Here is a 19,104-nt window from a genome sequence, read left to right as displayed (position 1 = left end):
AGTGCGTCTTTGCATGTGAAAATTTTGCTTTTTATTGTTCATCGAGCCTCATCTGATGAGGCTAAGGTGTGATTTCGGCCATATCTGACAAAGAGAAAACCGTACCATGACCCAATTCTCCCAAACTCTGTTCTACCAACCCAGCAAAGGTAGCATCCCGAACCCGCTCCAATAAACTCCAGCACATGTCAATTCCATATCCTCCGTCTCCCAAGAAACTCTCATCCATACCAATCCCCCGTCCCACGCCCCTACCCTTCACAACCCAACCCCGCCATCTCCTCCCTCCCCACCTCCCTCTCCTTCACCCCCCCAACCCACCCCTCCATCCTCTCCGCCAACACACACGCCAGGATATGCTTACAGCACGGCACTCCCCCGCCAAACCCATCCCTACTCACCCCGCCAAACCGCCACTCCCCTCCTCCCGCCTCCACGTCTTCCATTTCCACGTCCCCCTCCTCCTCCTCCTCCTCCGCGCCAAAAACAAGTGAACTCGCCGCCCCAGGAAACGCAGAAAACGCAAACGCAGCACAACTGCAATTCCACGCCCCCAGCCGAACGATGTACACCTTCTCCCCCACCGCACCGCGCGCGCGCGTCGCCTGCGAAGAGCGCACGAGGTAGACCGTATTCCTCTGGGACCCGCTTGGCGCGGCTGCAGGCTTCAACCCCGGTGCTTCGGTGCTAGACCCTGTTGCGGAGGTGGTGGACGGTTCTGGAAGGTGCGGGGGGGTGGTGATGCGGGTTAGGAGGGCGCGGTCGAGGAGGTCGAGCGCGGGGAGGAGGAGGGTGGGGAGGAGGATGTGGAGGGTTGTGAGGAGGGTGCGGATGGGGGCGGGAGCGTGGAGGAGGGGGTTGGGTGTGGGGTTGGGGGATGGGGGACGCGTGGTGGATGGGGGGAGGGAGAGGAGGGCGGTAAGGAGAGCGCGGGGTGTGGGGAGAGGGACGGGGTGCTGCGTGGTGGTGGACATGGTGGCGGTGGTGGTGGGCGGGTTGTAGATTAACTCGCAGGCTGGGCGAGTGCAGCGTTGTCCCGCGCCGTTGTCATGATGCAGGTACTCTGGTGGAGTGTGAAGTGCCGCTCTCCCTCCCCGATCGTCGTCACACCGGCGGAAGGGATGGGAATAATAAGGCCGGCGGCACGGAAAGTGCGTGGTACTTGGCGGTATTGGTGGTATTGGCGGTATATCAGGGGACCGTGTATTTACCACGTAGTGTCTAGTTGGCGCCCCACGATTAGAGTATGTGATATGCGGGACTCGGCGGGACTTACAGAGTAGATCTGTTAGGGCGCTGTAAGGTTGATCTCGGCGTGATGGCTTGACGGGGGTTGTGGCCTATGGCGGCGTGTGGTTGCATCGTGTTGCATCACGGGGTATCGTGACTACACCACACGACGTCTAGTGTTCACAACTATACACAACTTCCAGCAGACATGTGCAATTGACACCACCACACCCACCATTTACACCATTTTCACCATTTATAATGCACCGAGCTGTGGCTTTCTCACATAGCGCTACACCACGCTATCTCACGCTATGCCACGCTAGATTTTGGGTTCTTGTGCTGCCACTGGCTTCAATGCCGATTCAGGCAAGAGACACTATAGGACAAGTGTAACCGCTGATCACCCGAATGCTTCTCAGCTCCGCTGAATTGAGGAGCTGAGAAGCATTCGGCGGTTTCTGGATAATGTCTTAGGCCAAGCGGCTGGAGAGCTGGCTGGGGAGTATAAGATAGGTCTCTTTCTCTGTCAAAATGCGCTTTCTTTGATCGATTTGTTGCAGCGAGAAGATATTCTGCTTCGTTCACGGATTCCTTCAGTTGTCTCAAATACCCGCTGTCCTGCGTCTTTACTTTGGCCCTCTGGTGTCCCTTGACGTCGTCTCAGTTCTTACGTTTCAATTCCATACACTACATACCAAAGGTATATCCATCCTGTCCCACCGTGGAAGCATAATAGCCCCTAACCCATCATGATAGGTAGCACAGCATCAACACAACATGAAGTTCACGTCTAGCCTCGCCGCTGCCAGCGTGCTGGCCAGTGTTCTTGCTTCGCCTATAGCTCTCACTGAGACATCTCCGCTGGCCAAACGAGGTAAGAGCTAAACTTTTCGATTATAATACAGTGGATTCTCAAATACGTGCATGAAAAATACTACCTGTCATATTTCAAAGGATTGTATAATTCTGGGCTATGTTTTCATATTCTTTACTACTAGCGACGAGCATTATGATAATTCATATGAGAGAAGCCTACTAACAACCCACCAGCTGTCGACGCCGCTCTCTTCGCAAAATTGAAATTCTACGTTCAATATGCCGCCGCAGCCTACTGCACCAACAACGCTGACAGCTCTGGCACGCCCATCAGCTGCGCAACAGGCAATTGCCCCGATGTCCAAGCCGCCAACGCCGTCTCCGTCCTCGAATTCGACAGGTAACACCAATCCCACCCTCAGCCTCCCTACTCACCCACTAACACACCCCAGCTCCATCCTCACAGACATGAGAGGCTTCCTTTCCGTCTCCACCGTGCGCCAGGAAATCGTCCTCGCCTTCCGCGGCTCCTCCTCCATCCGCAACTTCCTCACCGACCTCAATTTCGGCTACGTCAACTTCGGATGCTCCGGCTGCTCCGCCCACGCCGGCTTCGCAACCGCCTGGTACGAGCCCCGCTCCGCCATCCTGGCCGCCCTCAAAACCACTCGCGCCCAGTACCCCTCCTACAAGATCGTCATCACTGGCCACAGCCTCGGTGGCGCCGTCGCTACCCTCGCAGCCGGAGACTTGCGCTCCCAGGGATATGCTGCCGACCTCTACACCTACGGCTCGCCGCGCGTTGGTAACGGCGCCTTCGCCTCCTGGGTCTCTGCGCAGCCCGGCGTCACCGCGCGCGTAACTCACGTCAACGACCCCGTGCCGCGCCTGCCACCTATGCTGATCGCTGGTTACCGCCACACCACCCCCGAGTACTGGTTGAGCAACGGATCGGCGACCAAAGTGGATTACACGCTCGCGGATGTCAAGGTGTGTGAGGGGATCTCGACGACAGGGTGTAATGCTGGGACGATCCCGACGCTGGATCTGGATGCGCATCGCTATTACTTCCTCGCTGCTACCTCATGTGCGCCGGATTTGGCGTTTAAGAGGGAGGAGCAGATGTCGCCGGCGAGGAGGGCGGATGGGTCGGCAAGTGATGTGGAGATTCTTTCGTGGATGGCGGCGGATGCTGCGGCTAGCCCCAGCGAGTTGGCCGCTACGACATGATGGGGGGTAGATAGCTGAGCTGGACTGGGCTGTTGGATATGCTTGACCTGAAAATGGATGTAAGTAACGCTGCAAAATCACGTAAATGGGCAATGTTATGGACTTGATGATGGGGGGAAATATATAGTTTCTTGTAAGTAGTTGGCGTTAAATATATGCGGTTCGACCTTCAAGATATATAGGAATTACATATTGATATATGCTCTCATTCTTACCACACCTTACTGGCGCAAACGCAAGGGACCTGCAGTAATATCCGACATGCACAACATAAGATCTTACACCCCCTATTCCAATACCATGGCACGACATATCCCAGTCGTCACAGTCAGAGTTACACCAACAGGCACAAAGTATATATACGTGAATTGTACTACCAACAAAGCGGCATTAGTGACCCTAATTTCATTTCCAAATCCCTTCATCATCACATCTCCAAACCTTCATAATCGATCGGCCGGCGCCACAACCAGCGCCTACCGCGCGAAGGGCCCTCCTCTTCGCTATTAACGCCACCCAGCCCCAACTCCTGACTAATGCATGCATGTATGTGCGACTTATATCTCTAAGTAATCTCCGGGTTCTGTGACCCCTCTTCAGGGCTGCCCCGATGCTGCTCCGACGTTGCCAGAGTTCTCTCCAGATGGTCCTCCTTTTGTGTCCGTTGTATGCGCCACGTCTCTCATCCACATTTCCCATTTCGTATCTCGTCCTCCCCCTTCTTCGCCAGGCATTTCTGCAGATCCTGCTACTACCGGCTCTCCCATGGCATCCACATCCGCATCCTCGTCTTCTATCACGTAATCACCAGTCCGAGCGACAAGCCCCCGATAGTAATCCACCAGCACCTCCGGATTGGGAACGATGCGCCAATCAACGCGGTGCAGGAACTCGAGTTCGAGCAGGCCTAGCTCGGCGAGCTTGATGCCGCCGACGCGGGCGTACGTTGTGTTGTTCCAGAAGGAGTCCGAGAGGCCTTTTGCGGCGACGGTGGCGGCGGTGATGAGGAAGCGGTGCACGGTTAGGGTTGTTATTGTGAAGGCGGGGTAGAGTGAGCAGAGCCGGTCCATGTAGTAGACCATGGATAGGAGGAGGGGTGGGGTGAGTGCGGCGTGCTTGGCGAGGCGTTGGAGGTAGTCGAGGACTGAGATGCCTGGCGGTGTGCTGTGTGTTGTTAGCGATTGCTATATTCAATAAGGAGAGGGAGACAAACCGAGAGTGGAAGCGTGTGAGTACCACATCCCGCAGTGGCAGATTATCGTTCGTTTGGATCAGCTCCGAGACCATACCGGCAACGAGAATAACCATATCCTCCACATCGACCAGTTCGTAGCGTATAGGTAACACCTTTGGGGCTCTCTGTGCTGCCCGCGGCCGCTTCGGAGGCAAAAATTGCTGGCTCGCCCGTGATGAACCGTCCTTGGCTGGTTTAGGGTCCTGGCGGCGCTTCGCGCTGGGAGATTGTAAGAGCGCTTGAATATCTATCGCTGTTCTTACTCCGTCGCCTTCGCCTGCCGAGCCGCCCTGTGTGCGCCCTTCACCATTGACATCCCCCCCATTACCAGACTCATCCGGTCTACCCGCCTCATCCTGCGATTCGCGCCTCATATTCAGATTCTTCAAGTCGACCAGATCCTGAGACGAATTCGACGATCCGAGCGCCGTCGTAGCCGGCGACCCCGACACCCCATTCGACGCCGTATCGGCGGTCATATCGCGCTGCTGGCGGAGTGAGGGAAGCGCGGGGCTCGCGCTCTTGCCATTTCTGGTCGACGGGCTAGCGGTGGTGCTGCTGTTGCTGTAGCGGAAGGCGCTGGTGGTTGTGCTCGCGGGCGACGCGATGCGGGGGCTCGAGTTGCTAGGCGCGGCGAGCATCGCGCTCTTCTTCCCTCCACTGCTGAATCGTGTGCGCGCGCGCTCGTCCTGTCCTAGCTTCCTGATTTCGAGCTGCGGTTGCACATCGCCTCCTGCGAGTACGTGGGCGGGGTCGAGGGCTGGGCGAGGCTCAGGGAGGCGGTGGGGGAAAAGGCCTGTCGAGGGCTTGAGTGGGGTGGGATTCGGTAGGGGTTTGATAGTTCGTGGTTTAGTCGTGTTGCGTAGAGTCGTTGGAGGGTATATGGGGGTTGTGGTTGTTGTAAATGTCCCTGAGGTGGTTCGCTGGTGCGATTTTCGGCGCGGCGTGAATTTGGCGGGCGGGACCCATGAGGCTTTGGACGACTGACCCTGCTTTTTGGGAGGGTTCGCGCTAAGACAACCAAGCAAACCTCAATTTTTAGGCATCATTGGACGGAAGACGGAAGTCGGAACAGATGCTGATTGAGTAATTGGGTGATTTAGTGACAATACATAATACATACATGGGGGCGTGTTCATAATTTATGACATGTTACTTCTTTCTTTGCCGCAATTCAGTCTTCAGCTTCTTGGAATCATGGATAGTTGCATTTGCTGCGTCTATGGCATTACCACCCCATTGCCCACTAACTATATAGTACAAATGCATATCTATTTTGCCCTTGTTCGATATGCCGCTCAGAACACCATGCCAACGATTTGCAGACCAGACGCCTCGCCGACCCACATTACTTCTTCTCCTTGTCCTCCTTCGCCTTCTCAGAGTCGTCTACGGAGGTGATTTCCCCGTTCGTGACGCCCTCGGCCTTCTTAGCATCCTTGCCCTCCTTCTCCTTATCCTCGTCCTTCTTCGCCTCCTTCTCCTCTTGCTGCTGGCGGTTCTGGATCTTGTTCTCGATTAAGTCGTGGAAGGCTGTGATGGCGCGGATCAGACTGCTAATGTAGATGGCCATCAGCTGGTCGTTGGTCTTGATGCTCATGGCGTGTGCCAGTTCGCTGGTGGCCTCGCCCGACCCTGGAGTTTCTGATGTGGAGGCCTTTGGTGTGGAGAGGTTCGGGAGGAGGTTGAAGACATCTTGGAGGTTGCCCAAGATGACATGGTTGACTGGTAACTTCCCATCGCTGACCTTCTGGAGGTATTGTTGTATATCACGCAGCCTCAAGTGCAGCCCTTGAAGTGATTGCAGTTGCGACGTAATCCTTGTCGAGAGTGTGCCGACTGCTACATCACGGATATCTCGTAATAAGTGCTCAACTCCAATCTCCTCTGCCTCCTCTGCCTCGATGATAGATGGGGTGTGTACGAAGGTCTTGGATGTGGTCGTTCCGTCCTGAAGACTGTTAGCTGTGATTCCTGCTTGATAGAACATAGAGCGCCTACGTCTTTAATCTCATCCACTGCGAAGTATGCATCCGTCGGTACGCCAGCCTCCTTCGGTTGGACATCGATGATTACCAACAGCGGGTTGGGCGTATATCTCTTGAACAGCTCATTGATTTCCAGATCCGATGCCCGTAACTTGGGGCCCGAATGATACCATCCAATCAACTTCTCCTTCGCGTTCACCTTCTTGAACATATCGTTCATCGACTCTACGTAGTTGTGGTCCAGAAACCATACTGATGGGTCCTTCTCGTCTTCCTCGAATGGCACTGTAGCGCACGATGTCAGATTGGTCTCATCGGGGAATGTAGGCGCGATCCCTACCTGCGAAACTGTTTGATACTCTCACGTTCTTCCCCTCGTTCTGTCCAAGCAACACACCAACCACCCGCTTGCGAGTGCCCTTTGCGGAGCGGCCATAGTGATCGGCAACGGAGAGGAGGACGAGAGGTGCGACAGAGACGGTGGTGGTGACGAGGGAGTGGGCTTCTGCTGTAGTGGCCGGCATTATGAAGTTGTGATGTGGGAGGATGTGATGTCGTGGTTCAGATGGGTTCGATATGGAGCTTTGATATTCTGACCGCACTGTACCTTAGCTACTAGGCTGACCTCAACGCGACATCTTTGTGACGCCGCTTTAACGAATAAGCGCCGCTGCTTTTAGCGCTCACACGTGATTGAGGCAACAAACGCAACGCAACAAACATGCAATTCGGCGGCGCATACCGGCTAAAGACGCCAGCTTTATTTGCCCGGGATTATAGCGATCCATTTCGCCGATTGCGAGCGAGGTCCGAACCAAGCTTTTAAACTTGCCAGCTTCTGCCATCACCTTCAACAACCCCAAATCTCTGTACAATATTTTTTCTTCAAGTCCCTACCCCTTTGCGTACGAGCCGTTCTTCTTTGAATTGACATACTACCGCAACAATGTCTCCAGTTTCTGAGGATATTCACGACCTGGTCGCGAAACTCGAGCAACGGGTGAAGGACTTGGAAAGCAGGCTGCACCTGGCTTCCGGCGGCGCGTCGAAGCAAGCCGGTATCGCAGATGGCGTCAGGATGATCCTGATGGGACCTCCAGGAGCTGGTATGACTTCCAATGCCACTCTGTTGTTGAGTGAAATACTGCCTCGGTACACACGCTGACCTGTGATAAAAAAAGGCAAGGGAACACAAGCACCAAAGATCAAGAGCATGTTCTCATGTTGCCATCTGGTGAGTAAAACTTCATCCACTGCATGCTCCCTCTTGATACAATGCTAATTGTCCGCGTTAGGCAACTGGTGATATGCTCCGGTCGCAGGTAGCGAAGAAGACCGAGCTCGGCCGTCAAGCCAAGAAGATCATGGACGAAGGTGGCCTCGTCAGCGACGAGATCGTCATCGGCATGATCAAGGACGAGCTCGAGAACAACAAGGAGTGCAAGGGAGGGTACGTCTACACCCCCTCTCCCCCATTATGAAAAGCACCCCATCTAATTCTCACATAGCTTCATCCTCGACGGCTTCCCCCGTACCGTCGTCCAAGCCGAGCGCCTCGACGAGATGCTCACCCAGCGCAAGGAGCCCCTCAAATACGCCGTCGAGCTCCAAATCGACGACGGGCTCCTCGTCTCCCGCATCACCGGCCGCCTAGTGCACCCAGCGTCGGGCCGCTCATACCACAAGATCTTCAACCCCCCCAAGGAGACCATGAAGGACGATGTGACCGGTGAGCCGCTGATCCAGCGCTCTGACGACAACGCCGAGGCTCTCAAGAAGCGCCTTGTTACCTACCACAAGCAGACCGCGCCGGTGGTCGACTACTACCAGAAGACGGGCATCTGGAGCGGGATCGACGCGAGCCAGGAGCCGGGACAGGTGTGGAAGTCGCTGCTGGGCGTGTTCCGCGCTGAGCAGAAGCCAAGTCTGCTGTCCAAGATTTCGACGGTTGTTTGAACGGGTGTTAGTGTCTGGTGATGGGTTAAGGTTAAGGGTGGGTGCGGGGGCTCGCATAAATCAAAAGTTCCATGTTTAGAATGTCCGAGCGGCGTTTTTTTGAAGCATGGAGACAGACGGATGTTCATGTACGATCAATTTTGCTAGGTGGATTTTGTATACTGCATTAGCACTGATCTGGTGTCATGGCCAAATGTATTAATGAAGAGATGCGAGATATTGTCCCAACACCAACTGATATATTTTACATGTGATAATCTAACACGATATATCTTTACACTTTTCCGTAACCCATAGTAGTACAGCTCATAATCTTACCGTCCTTCATGTTAATCATACCCATTCTCTAGGTGATTTCAGGACCTCTTCCAGCCTCGCCTCCCTGCTCCCCTTCTCGGGGCTGTGCATATATTTCCAGCTCGCAGTGAGCGGCAAGCTCATCAATATGCTCTCCACTCGCGCACCAGGCGTATTCAATCCAAACGCAGTCCCGCGATCATGCACGAGGTTAAACTCCACGTACCTCCCCCTACGGATCTGCTGCCAGCCTTTCTCCTGCTCGGTATATGGCATGTCCTTCCGCTTATTGATGATAGGCAAATAAGAAGGCAAGAAGGCCTTCAAGCACGTCTGGACAAACGCGAAGCAGTTCTCCTGGTCGTTCTCGGAGTCGTCGAGGTCGTCGAAGAAGATTCCGCCAACGCCGCGGGTCTCGTTGCGGTGCTTGACTGAGAAGTACTTATCGCACCACTCCTTGAAGCGTGGGTAGTAGTCCTTGGAATGCTTGTCGCAGGCATCCTTCACGGTCCTGTGGAAGTGGATTGCGTCCTCATCGAAGAGGTATGAGGGCGTCAAGTCAGTGCCGCCGCCGAACCACCAGGTTCCCACACTCCCATCTGGGTTCTCAGTCTCGAAGTACCGGTAGTTGAGATGCACAGTTGGAGCCATCGGGTTCTTCGGGTGAAGCACCATACTCAAGCCAGCCGCAAAGAACGGCAGCGAGTCAACCGAAGTGTCGATCTTCTTGTGATCCGCCCGCATCTTTATGATGGCCTGTTTCGGGAGGCTGCCGTAGACGACTGAGATGTTGACACCGGCCTTCTCAAACACGTTGCCCTCCTGCAGCACACAGGAGATTCCTCCGCCGCCATGCTCGCGCTCCCAAGTATCGATTTGGAACTTCTTGCCGTCGACTTCCTCGAGCACCCGCACGATTTCCTTCTGTTGCTCTTTAATGAACGCTTCCATGCGCAGACGCATGGGCGAGTCAGCTGTCACGCCAGACTCTCGCTTCGTAAGGTTATCGCGGTCCGCAATTGACGGTGCCTGTAGCTTGGTGGGCTCATCGGTGACCTGGAGAACCGGTTAGCATTGCGTTGAAGAGCTGTCGGCCGGGGAGGACTACCATAGAATGGATGAGGAGGCCGCAGAAAACCACGCCGACTGCTATGCGGGTCTTGGGGAATAGAACACCCGTCCGCTTCTTGTCTTCGGGCCGCGGGGGCTTTGGTGGTATGTCGGCATAGTTGCGTTTGAGGCGCGAGATCCGGGCAGGTTGTGTGAATGGCCGAGGGGCAACCCGGAGTATGTTCGAGGCCCGGGTAACAGAGTGCATTGGAGGCATGTTCGCGGCAAAGAAATAGCACTCTATAATATATACATTGGGTGTTGGATATGCACCCCTTGAAGTTTGACTCGGATTGCGGCAAAGAGCGTGGGAGTGAAGCAATACGTGGGGGAAATCCCGTGCCGTGGCTTCCCAGAAATTATACTAGGGACCTGTGGATGCGACTCTGGGGATGACGATAATAAAGTGGGTGCCTCAGGCATGAGGGTATTGTAGTACGATAGTAAGCAGGCTATCTATCCGAAGAGTAAAACCCGGAAGAGTAGTCCCTACAACTACAAAGACGTATATATAGTCAGGTCACATGTTCTGCAGCTTACAGTGAAGTTGAAGTGTAAAGCACAATATTAATATCCGGCACAATTGATCGCAGAGCGTGATTTTGATTTTGCTTTGTCTGGTGATGTTTCCCAAGCCAAAGAGTCCGCCCATGATGCGAGTCACTGGTTTGCGATTAGTCGGCGGCGGCTGAGCAAGCTTCGCCTTGTGATTCACCTGTGGTACAAGTACGTACACCGCCCACACCAGTCCCAAACCAGACTAGCGTTATATGACACCGCTTTGAGCAATCGTGCCCCAGGACCGCCCCCGCCATCTCGCCAGGCTGCATCGGTACGACTACTTCTACTCGATACTCCTACCAAACACTCACACCATCACCATCAACCACGACAACCTTCTTCAACGTTCTTCTGCTACCTTAAATAGTAAGCTCATCCCCCGTTCCTGTCGCCTCTTCCATATCAGCTTTGCTCGTAGTCAGGAAACGCAGAAGAGCACGCTTACTGACCGTCACTTCAAGGCGCCCAACCTCACATCGAACCACAACCTAAACTACAAACCAACCAACCCTCTCAGACATCAAGATGCGCTCCAAGTTCAAGGACGAGCACGAGTTTGCCAAACGCAAGGCTGAGGCCGAGCGTATCCGCGCAAAGTACAACGACCGCATTCCAGTAAGCTCCCGCCTTCACCTCACCGTCATTTCATGTTCACCCCCACCGCTAACCCATGATCAGGTCATCTGCGAGAAGGTCGAGAAGTCAGAGATCGCGACCATCGACAAGAAGAAGTATCTCGTCCCGGCAGATCTGACAGTCGGCCAGTTCGTGTACGTTATCCGCAAGCGTATCAAGCTGTCGCCAGAGAAGGCCATCTTCATCTTCGTCGACGAGGTGTTGCCACCGACCGCTGCCTTAATGTCGAGCATCTACGAGGAGCACAAAGGTATTCAGATCCCCATCCAACTCCCCTTTATCCGTCCACAATACTAACTCGATGCCCCCAGATGAGGACGGATTCCTTTACATCACCTACTCTGGAGAGAACACCTTCGGATTCGAGGAGCTAGCCTAACCACCCAGCATCTTCACACTCTCATTAACGACCCTCCTTTCGACAGGCATCGACGACACCGACACCACCCCCAACTCTCCCAACTACACCGGCGTTTCGGACTCCTATTTCCTCCCGCGGTTTCTACATTTGCGAGAGAGTGGACAGCTTTTATTGGGGGATTATGGCAGCAGCAGGGGGACTTGTGATAACGTTTTTTTGATTATTTCGTAAACCGGGACGACGGACGACGACGATGACGGCCAAGGCGGCTACAGCTCTTCGGCGGGGCCAGGCAGAGCAACGGGGTCGTGCGGATTGCTCTACAAGCCGCATGGCGCTGGTGCAGGCAAGGGATGGATAAGGGTTCAACTGGCTTTGCTCGATTATTCTGTGAGACTGCATGTGGAAGACTTGGGGGGCTATAGGGTCTTTTATACAAGAGTCGATTTCCTGCGTGTCTATTGCGTCTTCAGATTGTAGTGATTTTCTATCGTCGTTTCTGATAATGGGAATCCTAGAACCCAAGTTTGTGCCAAATGTTGATGATGTGATGTGCTTGCTTTTTTACTCGAGCAACCTTTGATATCGGAGAGTATGTGCTTTCTCCCCCTCGTACAGAACTCCTTTGTTCCCCGTCCGTAATTTCCTCCTATGACTCTGCTATACAGCCGCTTCTCATCCTCCAGGTACCGCAACCTCATGCGTCCTTGTGCATTTTCAGCACAGTCTGTTCATACAGTAGTATACAGCCATAGCCACACCCCACACCCCCCAAGCCCTCCAAGTCTATATCCGGCCCGGTCCTCGATCCCCAGCCCAGATCCCCTTGTGTCATCCATCCAACCCCAGCACTTGGGACCGGCGTCGACTCATCGGTCCCCATATCCCTGCCCGTCGCAGCTATCCCACGGCCCTCACTTCTTCGCAGCAGCAGCCACCGGGTCATCCGCCCTCGGAAATCCAATCCTCCTATAACCCCCCCACATTAGCACTGTCCTCTTTCTCATCTGACTCAAACGGCAAGGAAATAAGAAAAGCTCACCTCAACCCGGAGTTAATAGTCTCCTTCGTGCTGCGCCCGAGCTCCTTCTCTTCGCGGTTTATGCGCATGGATGCTGCGCCGAGGCCGATGAAGAGGGCGAAGATGGGGTCGAGCGTGCGGGAGATTATGTAGGCGGGTGGTGCCATTGTGGGCGAGGGTTTGTTGGGTTTGAGGGGATGTGGTTGGTGTTGTGGGTGCTTGGGAGGTGGGTTGCTTTTTTGGGGATGGGTGAAGCTATGGACGGGCGAGGGTCGGTAAATGCCGGTCCCCTACCAATCGCCCAAACCGCCTACGAGCATGAGCAAAATATTTTGAGAAGTAAAGTTATTAGAGGTGGGGTTTTTCATAAGGAAGGAGACGATAATCCCCTCCCGCATAACTAAGTATGTACAATGATTCTATCTACAATCATATTTCCCTCCGCATGTCTGCAGGCCAAGAAAAAGAAAACTGTGCGCCGGAATTCCCTTTTTTGCCCCTCCCCCCCTTCTTCCTCAATCGTACACGCGCCGAAGCTCCCAAAACCAGGTCTAGCCGTCTACCGTTTCTAACTCGCTCTGCTGGCCCAATGGCCGGCTGCAGCAATAACTCTAAGCTCTTCCGCTCGCACTTTCGAACACCCTCATGACGGGGTCATCTATTTGCTGAAAGCAATGTCGAAGGCGGGGATCAGGGTCTGAGCCAGCCAGAAGGAGAAGACGAGCTTGGGGCCAGTCATGAGCAGCTTGGGCACGAGACCCTTGAAGAACGCGGACGGCCCCTCCTTCTTGATCATGTCCCTGATAATCTTCATTCCGCTCTCCGGGTTGTCAAAGTTACGGTTCTGGATACGGGTCTTGATGACATCGAGCGGCGCCGAGACGATCAAGGACGCCGAGGCACCCGCAATCGACGCAACAAAGTTCTGGAACCAAGTCGCCTTATTATAATCTTCCAGCCCATACAGATATCCCTTTGTGAAGGCCGAACCTCCGAACAGCGCGAACGAGCCCGGCGCATTACGTGCAGCGGTCCAGCCCCAGCCCCTGTACAACCCGAAGCCCTCATCCTTGATGATGCGGACGATGCCGCGGCCGCGGAAGGCCTCGGGGTTTGTCTGGCGCTTGATCTTGAGGACGTCGAGGGGGAGGAGCACGATCTCGCCGATGCCGATCATGGAGCCTGCGAGGGAGGCGATCATGGCGCGGCCGGTCGTGGGGCCGAAGGTGCGCTCGAAGGAGTTGCCGTAGTTCTTGGTGATGAGATCGCGGGCGAAGGGCTGGCCGCCGTACTTGTATACACGCTGGGAGACTTTGTAGCCGGCGGCGTATCCGAGACCGGGGAAGAGGGAGAAGAATTTCTTGCCAGCGGAGACGGAGGCCTTGTCTTTGAAGATGACTTGGTTGAGCTGGGTGATGCTGGAGATCTGGGGAGGGTTAGTTATGGGATTCGGATTAGCTGGGGATAAGGGATTCTGCTCTCACCTTTCCATGGTTGCTCATGAGACGCTTCGCAATGGTGTCAACCTTCAGTTTGGTCAGCTATGTCCTCTCGAGTTCTGCCCAAGCAATTCATACCGGGTGGAAGACAGCAAGCTCAGCAATACCAGCAGAACCTAAAGGGGACATCAGCGCGGTTCCAAGTAGTACATGAGATCCTCATAAGGACATACCGGAACCCAGAATACGCGCCGCAGTCGACTCCTTCTTGACGCCCTTTCCACCAGCGGTGGCCATTGGGGGAGACATTTCTCTTTTCTGATTTTCAACGAAACCTCGGAGGGCTATAATAAATAAAGGATAAGACAATTAAGGATTCCCTATTTTTTATGAAAAGCAGAATTCGATATGCCTCTCTGAAGGTTTCGTGTGAAGAAATGTAATATAGTATTCGTGGGCAGGCGCAACGGGAGGGAACTCTCTTTCCAATTTCTCGAATAAATCCACCGACTATCGGGGAAAATTAGCCTATGAGACCCTGGTCGGCTCCCTTAGTCGGGACGAGGCTGCACCAGTCCAGGAACCACCGCTACAAGCCGTGCACTACTCGACCATAAGCGAGGTCCCTTTTTCGAGGTGCACCATACAATTGCGACTATCACATGGAGGTGGGATGCGAGTCAGCTACACCGCTTCTGGTCTCAGCAGCACCTGTTCCATTTAAATCGTACGACAAATACTGTAATTGTTGAGAAGATGCACAGTGAGATTTTTTGGTATCTACTGCTATAATTATAATACTCAGCGCCACGGGGAGATTTGACTCCCTCGATGCCTCATGGTATCACAAATTCCCAAAGCTCCCAAATATGTAGATCCAAATCCCATCGGCCAGGTTCAACGCCTTCCATATATGCTACAAATAGAACGCCAGCAGCCCCCGTGCCCTAATATATCACATCTGAAGTTTAGAATCAGGTAGCCCCCCTCCGTGCTCAAAAGGTTCAGAACTCCTTGAAGATCCCAACAAGCTGATCAAGTCTGTTGATCTGCGTTGTCAAACGGTCTTCTTTTTCATTGAAGGCACTCAACTTCACCAGATGGTCTTCGGGAAGCATTTCATGCTCGTTGCCTTTGACATCTGATCGATCTGCCAGCGCAAGCACAACACGTTCTTTGTATCTCTCCGTCTCGAGAACTTGCAAACACCGCGCAATGGTCTTGTAAATACGATCGAGTAACAGGTTTGTGATCCGCTCTGTGTCAAACCACCAGAGGAAGATGGTGCGGCCGGGTGTTCGAAGGGTATCCCTGGGGACTTCTTGAATATCGGCGAAGCCTGCCATCTGCATTTTGACTAGAGTCTTGCGCACCTCCCCTTGCTTCATCAAGGCAATCTTCTGGACCTGTTTTTCATCGAGCTTGCCATGCTTTCTCAGAATATGAGACATGCGCAGGCCCTCTTTACCAAAGGCAGAAGCAATATATGTGTCCAGTTCATTTTCTCGCATATATTCTGTAGCCTTCTTGAAGAGGACCGTAAACTCTCCCAGCCCATCATTGCTGAGCTTTTTTAGAAGATCGTGGTTGTGTCCAGTCAGAAGCAATAGGTGGTCCTTTAATTGTGTGATTCGAGCTTGGTGATTCTCTGGAGAATGTTTCGCTGGGGCTTGGACGTCAAATTTCACTTTACTTGCTCGTGATTTGGACGTCACCACGTCTTCTTCGTCGGAGCTCTCGCTGCGTCGTTTGCGCGATCCGTTGGCGCCATCGGTAGTGCCTGCAATTTTATTACCAGCAGCCTGGCCAATGCCAGTGCCAATATTGATATCGGCGCTGAGCGCCTGTACCAGAGTCGACGTTGTAATTGTAGAGCCTCCAGTGTCATTCTCATCGTCGTCATCCTCAACGATATTCCCGCGGCAACGAGGAATCTTATCTTCTAGCAAACGAAGAAGCTCTCCGTAGACTTGAGACGTTACATCCCCAATGTCGTTTTTAGCCACTTCCGTAAGAGCATGTGTCCGTAATGCGACTGTAAATCTTTCATAATTGATCCGAACAACAAGTTCGCGCTGGAAATTTGGTCAGCAAGACGCTCTGTAGGGGTTAAGGTCGCTCAAAACGTACATCAAGCTTTATCTCTTCATCATAACTCCCGGATCCTAATACTGCAGGTTTTCCACTTGCGAGCTTTCGCCGTTTATCTGCACCTTTCGGATGCCCGCCAGGCATATAACGCTTCATGTTTCCATGTCGCCAGGATCGTTCCTCATATTGTTTTTGTAGAGTGGCTGTGACGATTCTCTTCAACTCGAGGGTTGCCTTTGCGCTTTTAGAAGCGCCACTCTCAGAGGACGAGAGGGCTTCTTTCTCGGCTTGGTTATAAGCATCCTTGGGGCTTCTGAACATGCTCTCTACTACTGGTTCAACAAACCCATCGTCCAAAAGCCTGGCCAATATGCCGTCCAGATTGATTGTAGGCTTCTGGTCATCGTGGTGTCCATTTGTACCATTGCTGGTCCCGTTCACTGTGGCGCCATTCGTTCCATTCGCTCCATTCGTATGCCCATTTGTAGTCTTGTTCTTCGACTCATATGCCTCTGCGAGATCTGCAACCTTTGTATGTCCTAGTAGAAGCAGATTCTGGACAACATCCCGTGCGTCAACACCATATCTCTCTTCCACCGTCTCTAATATCCTTCCGGAGCGCAGGAGGAAGTACGCCGATTCTTCATTCGCCTCATAGAAGGTCGAGCCAGATTCTTGCTCGGTATTGTGGAACAATAGGTTTTGTTGTATCAGGACTACGAGTCCGTGTCGGACCTGTCGGCCCGTGAGGCCAGTATGTTGTTTAATAGTGTTGATCGTTTGTCTTCCTCGTCGCTGGAGTAAGGCAAATATGCGCTGTTACAGAGTTAGACTTTGAAGCTTAAAGCTTGGTGAAAATAACACGCGCATGATTTAAAATGTAGCAGGTACTGGATAGATAGCAACGAGGATACACATACACTGGTCAACTCTCCATAAGCTTCCCTGACGAGGAGGGCGCAAAGGTCTGCCAAATGCTGCGTCTGTGATCTCATCGTTAGATTCCTATTGACTCAGAACATCCCCCTCTGGGGTGATTTGATTCTACTTACATGAGACATAATTTGTTGCTACTAGAGAGTATCTCAAGTTCTCTAGAGCTGCCACCAATGCTACAGAAAAGTCATTGAAATATCAAATTGCACACAGTTAACAAAACTGTTCAGATGAAGTTCGAGATATTATATGTGGGTGGGGTACATTTTGGCTGAGGCACCGATAGCAGAAACTCGGACAAATTTTGGCGGTACTGGTCTGCCCGAGCAACTTTGGTTCCGTGGCCAATCAGAGTGCGGCTTAATCCGGGTGTCAATTGATGGTCATCCCGAATTTCTCCAACCACAACAGCTCGACAGCGACCTCGTCACAACCCTCCTCCTCGCCATAACTTTTTAGATCTCCCTCCTCACAATGATCTCGCGTTCGGCGATTGGACAGACTGCGCAGCGTGTCGCTCGTCGGCAATGCTGCGCTCAACCGGCAACCCGCCGCGGCTTCGCTGCTGCCACCGGCTCGACTTCTTTCAGCTACGAGAACGCCGATGTCAATGGCATCAAGGTGGCCAGCAGAGACGTTGCTGGACACACTACGAAGCTCGCCGTGGTCGCTAAGGCTGGAACCAGATACGAGCTGCTCCCAGGACTTACCACCGCTCTGGAACAATTTGCCTTCAAGGTCAGTGGGATGGGCATCGACTTATGGGCATGTGAAGCTAAATGAACTATTCCAGAACACCCAAAGACGATCCGCGCTACGTCTTACCAGAGAATCCGAGCTCTTGGGAGGCCAATTGGTTGCCTACCACACCCGCGAAGCCCTGGTCCTCGAAGCCAACTTCCTCCGCGCTGATCTCCCATTCTTCACTGAATTGCTCAGCGAGGTTATCTCCCAGACCAAGTTCACGCGTAAGTTATCCCGACGGGTCTATCTGGCGCAGCACTGATGGTTTGGATTTAGCACATGAATTCCTCGAGGAGGTCAACCCAGCGATCCACCTCCAGCAGAAGAGGGCATATGCCAACACAGCTCAAATCGCTTCCGATGCGGCCCATGGTGTTGCGTTCCACCGCGGACTTGGAGCACCCCTCCAGCCAGCTCTCAACACTCCTCTCGCTAGCTACCTGAACGAGGAGTCCGTCAGGGAGTTCGCATCATCTGCTTACACCAAGCAAAACATCTCGGTTGTCGCCAACGGTGCCAACCAGGCTGAGTTGGGCAAGTGGGTTGGTGAGTTCTTCGGCGATGTCTCCACCAAGGGAAGCCACGAGCTCCCATCCAAGGCATCCAAGTACTACGGTGGTGAGGAGCGTATTGCTCACTCCAGCGCCCAGAACGCATTCGTCATTGCGTTCCCAGGATCAAGCTCGTTCACTGCCGGATCCTCATACAAGCCAGAGATTGCCGTTCTTGCGGCTCTCCTCGGTGGAAAGTCGACCATCAAGTACTCCCCAGGCTTCTCTCTCCTCGCCAAGGCCGCAGCTGCCGCTCCTGGTGCTAACATCTCCACCACCCACGCTGCCTACTCTGATGCCGGCCTTCTGACCATCAACTTCTCTGGCCCAGCCCTGTCTGTCAACAGCGCTGCCACCGAGGCTGTTAAGTCGCTGAAGAGCATTGCCGACGGCTCCATCAACAAGGAGGAGTTCACCAAGGCCGTTGCGCTTGCCAAGTACAGATCTCTTGAGGAGGGCCAAAACATCGAGTCTGGCCTCGTTGCTACCGGTTCCGGTCTTATCCAGGGCGGACAGCCATTCCAGATTGACCAGGTTACCAAGTCGATTGAGGGTGTGAGCCAAGAAAGCCTGAAGACTGTAAGGATCCCCACATTCCTCGTACCTTGAATCTATGCTAACTACGTTCTACAGGCTGCCAAGGCACTTCTCGCGGGTAAGGCTAGTGTTGCTGCTGTTGGAGATCTTCGCGTTCTGCCGTTCGCTGAGGAGCTTGGTCTGTTGGTTTAAGGGGGCTGTTAGATGCATTGGAGTAGTTGATTTACGAACCCTGTACAAACAGATTTCAGAGGGTATTGTAGAACACAAAATACAATTTTGAACATAGAAATATCTCTAAACTTTTCTTTATCTAAGATCGTAGCAATTTCACAATTACGCATAGCCTTGATGTATTCCCAT

The 19,104-nt window shown here is 53.3% G+C and overlaps 10 protein-coding genes across 10 annotated transcripts; 4 read left to right on the top strand and 6 right to left on the bottom strand.

Annotated features, from left to right (window-relative positions):
* Position 1: 1 nt before the first annotated feature.
* On the bottom strand, positions 2 to 1,416 carry VE01_00467 (uncharacterized protein). The gene is made up of 2 exons (XM_018269998.2): positions 1,277 to 1,416; positions 2 to 1,221 (listed from the first exon to the last, which is right to left on the bottom strand). The coding sequence occupies exons 1-2, from the start codon at positions 1,360 to 1,362 to the stop codon at positions 252 to 254; spliced, it is 1,056 nt and encodes a 351-aa protein (XP_018135229.2). The 5' UTR covers positions 1,363 to 1,416; the 3' UTR covers positions 2 to 251.
* VE01_00466 (uncharacterized protein) lies at positions 1,328 to 3,440 on the top strand. The gene is made up of 4 exons (XM_018269997.2): positions 1,328 to 1,933; positions 1,990 to 2,107; positions 2,284 to 2,449; positions 2,502 to 3,440. Exons 2-4 carry the CDS (start codon positions 2,011 to 2,013, stop codon positions 3,277 to 3,279), a joined length of 1,041 nt encoding a protein of 346 aa, XP_018135230.1. The 5' UTR covers positions 1,328 to 1,933; positions 1,990 to 2,010; the 3' UTR covers positions 3,280 to 3,440.
* Positions 3,441 to 3,564: 124 nt separating this feature from the next.
* Positions 3,565 to 7,025, bottom strand: RPN8 (proteasome regulatory particle subunit; the record flags this gene model as incomplete). Its single annotated transcript, XM_018269996.2, has 5 exons — positions 3,565 to 4,443; positions 4,493 to 5,524; positions 5,866 to 6,464; positions 6,515 to 6,786; positions 6,842 to 7,025. The coding sequence occupies 5 exons, from the start codon at positions 7,023 to 7,025 to the stop codon at positions 3,876 to 3,878; spliced, it is 2,655 nt and encodes an 884-aa protein (XP_018135231.1). The 3' UTR covers positions 3,565 to 3,875.
* A 206-nt stretch (positions 7,026 to 7,231) lies between these two features.
* On the top strand, positions 7,232 to 8,725 carry ADK1 (Adenylate kinase). The gene is made up of 4 exons (XM_018269995.2): positions 7,232 to 7,607; positions 7,683 to 7,735; positions 7,797 to 7,951; positions 8,010 to 8,725. Exons 1-4 carry the CDS (start codon positions 7,448 to 7,450, stop codon positions 8,455 to 8,457), a joined length of 816 nt encoding a protein of 271 aa, XP_018135232.1. The 5' UTR covers positions 7,232 to 7,447; the 3' UTR covers positions 8,458 to 8,725.
* On the bottom strand, positions 8,589 to 10,471 carry HEM13 (Coproporphyrinogen-III oxidase). Its single transcript, XM_018269994.2, has 2 exons — positions 9,863 to 10,471; positions 8,589 to 9,810 (listed from the first exon to the last, which is right to left on the bottom strand). Exons 1-2 carry the CDS (start codon positions 10,079 to 10,081, stop codon positions 8,791 to 8,793), a joined length of 1,239 nt encoding a protein of 412 aa, XP_018135233.1. The 5' UTR covers positions 10,082 to 10,471; the 3' UTR covers positions 8,589 to 8,790.
* Positions 10,472 to 10,950: 479 nt separating this feature from the next.
* On the top strand, positions 10,951 to 11,440 carry ATG8 (ubiquitin-like protein atg8; the record flags this gene model as incomplete). The annotated part of the gene is made up of 3 exons (XM_018269993.1): positions 10,951 to 11,040; positions 11,104 to 11,311; positions 11,373 to 11,440. 3 exons carry the CDS (start codon positions 10,951 to 10,953, stop codon positions 11,438 to 11,440), a joined length of 366 nt encoding a protein of 121 aa, XP_018135234.1.
* An 896-nt stretch (positions 11,441 to 12,336) lies between these two features.
* On the bottom strand, positions 12,337 to 12,610 carry VE01_00461 (uncharacterized protein; the record flags this gene model as incomplete). Its single annotated transcript, XM_018269992.1, has 2 exons — positions 12,337 to 12,391; positions 12,465 to 12,610. The coding sequence occupies 2 exons, from the start codon at positions 12,608 to 12,610 to the stop codon at positions 12,337 to 12,339; spliced, it is 201 nt and encodes a 66-aa protein (XP_018135235.1).
* A 187-nt stretch (positions 12,611 to 12,797) lies between these two features.
* GGC1 (Mitochondrial GTP/GDP carrier protein 1) lies at positions 12,798 to 14,191 on the bottom strand (the record flags this gene model as incomplete). The annotated part of the gene is made up of 4 exons (XM_018269991.2): positions 12,798 to 13,869; positions 13,928 to 13,969; positions 14,021 to 14,058; positions 14,116 to 14,191. 4 exons carry the CDS (start codon positions 14,189 to 14,191, stop codon positions 13,102 to 13,104), a joined length of 924 nt encoding a protein of 307 aa, XP_018135236.1. The 3' UTR covers positions 12,798 to 13,101.
* A 695-nt stretch (positions 14,192 to 14,886) lies between these two features.
* Positions 14,887 to 17,034, bottom strand: RPC82 (RNA polymerase III subunit C82; the record flags this gene model as incomplete). Its single annotated transcript, XM_018269990.1, has 4 exons — positions 14,887 to 15,957; positions 16,013 to 16,789; positions 16,894 to 16,956; positions 17,026 to 17,034. The coding sequence occupies 4 exons, from the start codon at positions 17,032 to 17,034 to the stop codon at positions 14,887 to 14,889; spliced, it is 1,920 nt and encodes a 639-aa protein (XP_018135493.1).
* A 209-nt stretch (positions 17,035 to 17,243) lies between these two features.
* On the top strand, positions 17,244 to 19,084 carry QCR2 (ubiquinol-cytochrome c reductase core subunit 1). The gene is made up of 4 exons (XM_018269989.2): positions 17,244 to 17,647; positions 17,703 to 17,877; positions 17,930 to 18,783; positions 18,838 to 19,084. The coding sequence occupies exons 1-4, from the start codon at positions 17,384 to 17,386 to the stop codon at positions 18,931 to 18,933; spliced, it is 1,389 nt and encodes a 462-aa protein (XP_018135520.1). The 5' UTR covers positions 17,244 to 17,383; the 3' UTR covers positions 18,934 to 19,084.
* The last annotated feature ends 20 nt before the right edge of the window (positions 19,085 to 19,104 follow it).

Source organism: Pseudogymnoascus verrucosus (assembly GCF_001662655.1).
Source record: "Pseudogymnoascus verrucosus strain UAMH 10579 unplaced genomic scaffold scaffold_1, whole genome shotgun sequence".
Classification (NCBI taxonomy): domain Eukaryota; kingdom Fungi; phylum Ascomycota; class Leotiomycetes; order Thelebolales; family Thelebolaceae; genus Pseudogymnoascus; species Pseudogymnoascus verrucosus.
Note: the sequence above shows the minus strand (reverse complement) of the source record. Positions and strands in the feature narration are given on the sequence as shown.